Below are 7,500 nucleotides of genomic sequence, written 5' to 3'. Positions count from 1 at the left end.
CAAATGCAAAAACATACCGAAGCTCATTGTTGCTCATAGGACTGCGGTAAATATCACCTTGCTTGGAAACAATGAGTGTTAACAGCAGGAAGAGCATCCAACCATAGAAATATATTCACTTCAACATAGTTATGGTGTGTGACCCATCAAGCATGTAATAGTGAGAATTGTACAGTCACTCTTTCCCTCAAAATTATTTTCATTTGTTCTCTGTCATCAACATAATAACCCTTAAATATTATAGCATGAATTAAATTTTCTGATGCAGAAAGGGTTTCCTGTTAGAAAATGTCTATTATGATTTAAATTCATAAGCTGCACCTTCATTAGAATCAATACAAACTTCGGGGTCAGAATAACAACACTTTTTTGAATGTTAGTGTTGTGGGAAATTTCATTCTGGTTAATGATTTCATTATTGTTTTCTACCTTAATTATCTCGTTTCAGGTACTCTTTTCATTAAAACACTAAAATGCACATCCAATTTAAACCAACAGACTGAAAGTAATAATTATAATTTGCTTCTTGCTCTCTACAACATACAAGAACAACAAAGTCATTTGACTTGTTACAAGTAGAATTTGTACAATTTTCATCTATTTTAGAAACTTGGAACAGGTGATTTCATGAATTAAAGAAATTATTACTTTAATTGATTGTAAATGAAACAGAGAAGTCTAGCATGGCTGTTTGGTAATTAGTTTGCTTCCCAAACACATGGTTCCAAATTCAGTCCCACTGTGTGACACCTTGGGCAAGTGTCTTCTACTATAGCTTCAGCCAACCAAAGCCTTGTGAGTGGATAAACGATAAAAGAATAGATATTCAGGAATTGCAAACGACAAAAGGTACTTCAGATATATATGTATATGTATGAGTATATATGTATGTATATGTATATACATATATATATATATATATATATATATATATATATATATATATATATATATTACGGAGATGAACTTGCATAGCAAGTGACCTGATCTGAGATCGTGTGCTGAAACAAAAGCAGTTGCATCATGGAAGGTGTTTATAAGCCATTTAAAAACACACAAAAACCATTAGATTCACTTCAACATTTAAATTTAATTAGACAAAATATTTTCGGCGCTTTAAGATTGCGACGTGTTCACTGACAAAATTCTGTGTGTGTGTGTGTGTGTGTGTGTGTGTGCGTGTGTGTGTGTGTATGTGTGTGTGTGTGTGTGTGTGTGTGTGTGTGTGTGTGTGTGTGTGTGCCTTGACATCAAGCATTGATTGTTAAACAAAATTACTGGTCATACAAATACTGTTGTTTGTTTGCAGTCATCTGTACAAACATTGTCCAGTCATTGAACCATTTCTACATGAAGAGCTTGAGAGAATATCATCTTGTTTGGAATCAAGTGAGGGTTGATAACAGGAAAGACATCATGTTCCCATTAAAAAATCTGCTTTGAGGAATTTCCTATGATCCATGTTAGCTTAGAAAAGTGGGTGTCAAAATGATGAGGATACGGATGATTCATGCTTACATACATCAGACAGAGTTTATTGAGACAGATTTTCTATGGCAGGATGACCATCCTGCCACCTCACAGAATTTTACAACCAAAATGCAATGTCATGAGACATGGATATACGCATGCAAACACACATACACATTACAGGCTTCTTTCAGGCTTTGGCTGGCCTGGGGCTATAGTAGAAAACACTTGTCCAAGGTGCCATGCAGTGGGACAGAACTCAGAACTATGCAGTTGGAAAGTAAATTTCTCAACCTCACGTTTATACCTGCACTTATATACACATGTGTGTGTTTGTTTGTTTGTGTGTGTGTGTGTGTGTGTGTGTGTGTGTTTGTGTGTATCAATCAATAAACACAGATAAATGCAAGCGTATACGAAAACATACAAACGTTCACAAGACATACTTAACTTCATACATACTTTTACATCAAGGTTTTATTCACACACACATTCCTTTAGGAACCATTACAGAAACAAACTTCTTTGGCTTCACACATTTGCTTGTTAAAGTATTATTCAACACTGAATAAACTTAAATGGAGTATATAATCTAATGCTAAAGTATATAAGGGGAATAATAACCTCTGTTATCCTTACACAATATAAGGCTGTCACCTATTTTTGTTAAAGCCCCATTACTGAAATGCCATTCAGAAAAACTCTGAACAACATTTATAGGAAATTTAAGTCATATAAATTTCACAAGCTCAGCTTTTCACTTCTCCGACAATGGCTCATATCTCTGTATGTTTGCCTGATTCAGTTCATGTGTTTGTGCATTATTATTTCCATTATTTTGTTCATAAAAATCTTCTCACATTCTTCATTCACCTCGTAACAAATAGGTAGCAAATCCAATAACATTATCTTTGTATTAATTCATTGTGATTTTAGCAAAAGAGTGATAAGATATTTGCGTTTTACTTAAGTATTTAGTACCGTTTTCTTTTTTTTTTTACAGTAGCAACTTTTATGATTGTGTGTGTGTGTGTGATTTTAATTTTAAATAAAATTACTGGTGATACAAAAAACTTTCGCTTGTTTGCAATCTCCTGTACAAACATTGCTCAGTCACTGAACCATTTCTAAATGAAAGACTTGGGGGAAGATCATCTTGTTTGGAATCAGGTGAGGGTTGGCAACAGGAAAAGCATGTGGCCATTGAAAAAAAATTATACTTGATGAATTTCCTACGAATTTTCAATGCAAGCTTGGAAAGCTGGGAGTCAAAATCATGATGATAAAGCTGACTATAATAATATGCGGCGGCGGCGTCATCATCATCATCATTTTAACATCCAATTTCTACACTTGCATGAGTTGAAGAGCCTTTACTGAGGTAGAATGTTTATGGTCATGTGCCCTGCCAGTCACCAATCCTTACTTGTTTCCAAGTATGCTAATACTTTCCCATGGCCAGACACGTTCTTACAGAATATTGAAAATGAATGATACTGCTAGTATGACAGTGACAATCATTTTACAACTATCACATGATGACAAAACAAGGAGACATGCACACATACAAATGTCCTCTTTTTCTGTCTCTTCCTCTCTCTCTCTCTCTCTCTCTGTCTCATACATACACACTCATATTATATATATATATATCCACAATGGGCTTCTTTCAGTTTCTGTCTACCAAATCCACTCACAAGACTCTGGTTGTCCCAAGGCAATGGCAGAAGACACTGAAAAAACCATGGCACCATGTGATGAGGAAATGCACATATGTACAGGCATACAGATACTTATATATATAGACAAATATTTTTACATAAAGCATTAAAAAAACAGAATTTTAAGGAGAGAATACATAATTTTATAACTTGACAGCTGTTTCTGGAGGGTCAGGATTGTGTAGTAATTGTAATGTTCATAAATACCAGATGGAATGTGCAAAAAAGTCATAGATATGCAACCAGTAAATGGTTGCATTGAGATATTACCATATCACTAGCCTCCTTCATCAGGAAAAAGAATTGGAAAAAGCAGTTCACATAGTAATGTGAGAGATTTAATGGTTGAAGGGGAGAAGAGAAAGAAAAGGAGTAAAAGACAGGGAGAGAAAGGATGTATGTGGCTTAGAGCAAGAAGAAATACATGGCAGAGAGAGGTGGGGGAAGCTAGTGATTGTTGGGGGGATATAGAAGTAGAAGTGGTGAGCTGGAAAGTAGAGGAGAAGGAGTAAGTTATGGTCAGTATGGTGAAAAGAAGTGCCACTGGTGGTCAGGCATGTCACTCAGCAGAGCTAAGAATATATTTGCAACATACTGAACATATGCATGCGTTTACATGTTTGTATATGTTCTACATTCTTTTATTTGGCCATTTGGCTGTGGTCATGCTGGAGCACTACCGTGTAGCAAATGTGTTCTTAAAATGTATGGTATTAATTTACAATTGTACCATTAACTTGCAATTTCTAGTATTGAACCTCAAAGTGACAAAAAGAAATCAGTCCAGTCCTGAGCTTAATTTCAGTGTCTGTAATCTTTTCAACGGAGACTTTGCTTTCAGACATGCGCTTCAGATGGTGAGTAATATGTAGCAACCCGTCCCATGGTATTTTTGCTTTGTAGGTAAATGTTAAAAAGTAAATATGAAAAAGTTTTAGATAATTGGAACAGGCATGGCTGTGTGGTAAGAAGTTTGCTTCCTAACCACATGGTTCCAGGTTCACTCCCTCTCTGACATCTTGAGCAAGTGTCTTCTACTATAGCCTCAGGCTGACAACAGCTTTAACATCTGATTTGGTAGATGGCAACTGGAAGAAGCCTGTTGTACACATAATCTATGTATGTGATGTATGTGTGTGTGTGTGTGTGTGTGTGTGTGTGTGTGTGTGTGTGTGTCTTCATGTCTAATGACTATAACAAATAAAAGATAAATGAAGAGAAAGCTGGCTGGGAAACCTTTTAGATGGCTCCTTTATCGTCCAATTCATTCCATGTTCAATTTATCATGTGAAAATAAAACAAAACGAAGTAACGAAAAGGAGGACACTGATGTTTCTGTCAGTTCAAAAACTTACTGCTAGTTCACCAATTGTTCCAAATCCAACAACTTTTATTTCGTAACAGGTAGTAATGTCTTTGGTTCTGGGGCATTCTGCAGGCCATATGAACAGATTTAGCAGAAAAGTCTTCTTGCCCACAACAGTCGGGGAAAATATAAATCTGTTACACTGAAAATGCAAAAGGAATAAAATATCGTTAATAATGGTTTCAAAGTTTGACAATTTTGGGGAAGGAGTAAATCGATTACATTGACCCCAATATTCAACTGGTACTTGTTTCATGAGTTCAAATAGAAGTTCAGAAGGTCCCAGATTTAGTTTGATTTATTTGGACGCCTTGAGATTTTTCTATAGACCTGGGCCAACTCAAGTTTTGTCAGTTTAAACAAAAGCCTGGACTTGTTTTACACACACAGTTGATATGATGCAATTGTGATACCTTCTCTTGAAAAGGTGATAATTTTAATGCCTTGCATATTTATGATCTATTGGTATTTAATATACTCTTATTTGTCTTTGTTGTTCAAAGACAAGAATTGATTGCTATGAATTATTTCTCTTGGCTCGTTTTCATTTCATTTAGGAAGATTAAAAAATATATAGACTATAAATATGTTCTATTCTTTTTTGCATACGCCTAAGTGAATCCTGGTGGAGAGAAAATAGGGAAAATGCTGCACTGGTAGCATTTATTAAGGCAGAAACAGATGTTCACAGCTCTTATCTTTAGATAAACAAATAGTCTATTCTTTAATAGCTTGTCAATTATTGAGAATTGAAGTTCTTAAGATTATCTTTGATTATTTCTGGAAGTGAAGATAATTTAAATAAAGCTAGGATTTATGCTGTATAGTATTTAATATGTCTATGTTTGTCTTTATTGTGTACACATATATACTTAAGCGGCTGGTGTTAGACTGCATCAGCAAGACATATATAGTAAAATCAATAAAAAAAGGGGGATTGAAAAATCCAATGTTTCAGACATTGACCTTCATCAGAGAAAATCTAAAAGGAGAAAGATTAATGAAACCAACTTTTCCTCCAAGAAGGACTCTGTTTGAAATGCTGAAATTTTCACTCACCATAGCAAGTTCACTTTACTATTTTTATAGGTTGTATTATAATATATATTTATATGTAGATACATACATACATACATATATATATGATGGACAATCTCAACCGGATGTGCTGTGCCTTCAGCTTAACAATCAGCCAACTGAAGACTGAGATAATGGGCCAAGGCATCTCGGATCCCCCCATCATTATCATCAACAACCACTCACTTGATGTCGTCCATGAGTTTACATACCTTGGCTCAACAATTATGGATGGCCTCACACTCGACCAGGAGCTGAACAGGAGAATCGGGTTAGCAACTTCGACCTTTACCAAACTAGCTCAAAAAGTGTGGTTAAACAATAACCTGACGAGATCCACCAAATTCACAGTCTATAAAGTATGTATTCTCAGCACCTTGCTATATGGTGGTGTGACCGAGTGCATACCATCGTTTATATATATCTTTATTTTACATTTATATATATATTCATATACGCAATCCCTCATATATATATATATAGATATATATATATAATAACAACAATAAAAAAAGGTTTTTCATAGCATCTGTTGTCATTGCTGAGACCCCCTTCGGTCATGACTGACCCTGGGATTGCACCTAGAAAGTTACCCTCCCAGGTACAAGTCCAGGCAAGGTTGCTTATGGAAGACTAGCAGTCACCCATGCATACCGGCCTACCCTCTCTACGCCACAAGTGTTATCCAACTCATTTCTACAGCTGAGTGAACTGGAGCAATGTGAAATAAAGTGTCTTGCTCAAGAACACAACACACAGCCTGGTCCAGGATTCAAACTCACAACCTCACGATTGTAAGCTCAGTGCTCTAACCACTGAGCCATGTGCCTTCACTGCTGCCATTAATAGCCGACATAATTCATCATAGCCCTTCGCTCTGGCATTTGAAACTCCAAGTACTATAACGACAACCTTTTACTGTTTGTTCTAAATTATGACATATATACATATATATATATATATATATATATATATATATATATATATATATATATCAGGTTTCTTTCAGCTTCCATCTACCGAATTCACTCACAAGGCCTGAGACAGTAGTAGAAGATACTTGCTCAAATTTCCACACAATGAGGCTGAGCCCATATTTTTGGGAAGTAGTACGTATCTATGCATGTATGCATGTATGCACAGACATTGATTTTTTTTTTTCTCCCTTTCTCTATCTATTTCTCTCTCTCCCTCTATCTCCCTCTGTCTCTTCCTCATTTTGATTCTTCCTGTCTCCAATCACTTGCATTGTACATAGATTTAAGTGTAACATTTAAGCACAAACATTACAAGCAGTGTTAATATATCTTCTCACCATCTTTATAGCAGAGCCACAGTAAACATATATTGTTCCTGAAACTAATTTAGCATCGAGTTCAAACTATTTTATTTAATCATTAAATCCGAGCACTCTTTTAAGAAAACCATATAAGAGGTTTTTAAATTTTAAAGTACATCTCATTCAGCAGTTTCTCAAATTTTATGATATGTTGAGAGCTTTGTTTATGTTTGCTTTAGCATCTGATGTTCGTGCTTCAATTTATGCCTTTAATTATCTTCATCTAATTTTATTTCTTTAACTTTTTTGCAATCTAAGTATTTACTCGGCGATGCTTATAAAATAGTTATGCATTGTATTTGATTCAAATATTACAGAAAATAAAACAAAAACACCAGTGCACACATGAGTACGTCTATGTATGCACGTGTGTGAATGTGAATATATGCAATGTCTGTGTATGTGTGTATGTACGTTGTATGTATTTATGTATGTTTTTATGTATGTATATGTATGTATGCTTGTATGTAAATGAGTGCAAATGTATGTTAATGGTGCTACAACAATAAAATCACTCTTTGTTATGT

The 7,500-nt window shown here is 35.1% G+C and overlaps 1 protein-coding gene across 7 annotated transcripts in view; it reads right to left on the bottom strand.

Moving 5' to 3' along the window:
- LOC106867322 (cilia- and flagella-associated protein 65) overlaps positions 1-7,500 on the bottom strand; it is a 1,093,663-nt gene that overhangs the window by 478,114 nt on the left and 608,049 nt on the right. For all 7 annotated transcript variants that reach the window (XR_016243317.1, XM_089358289.1, XM_089358292.1 and 4 more), the window contains one exon: positions 4,547-4,699. Coding sequence is in view for 6 of the 7 variants with exons in the window: in XM_089358289.1 (XP_089214415.1) it covers positions 4,547-4,699 (153 nt within the window). In the remaining variant the exon portion in view is untranslated. The remainder of the gene's footprint in view (positions 1-4,546; positions 4,700-7,500) is intronic.

This window comes from Octopus bimaculoides, chromosome 10 (genome assembly GCF_046866305.1).
Source record: "Octopus bimaculoides isolate indiv1 chromosome 10, ASM4686630v1, whole genome shotgun sequence".
Taxonomy (NCBI): Eukaryota; Metazoa; Mollusca; class Cephalopoda; order Octopoda; family Octopodidae; genus Octopus; species Octopus bimaculoides.
This window is presented reverse-complemented; position numbering and strand designations above follow the sequence as displayed.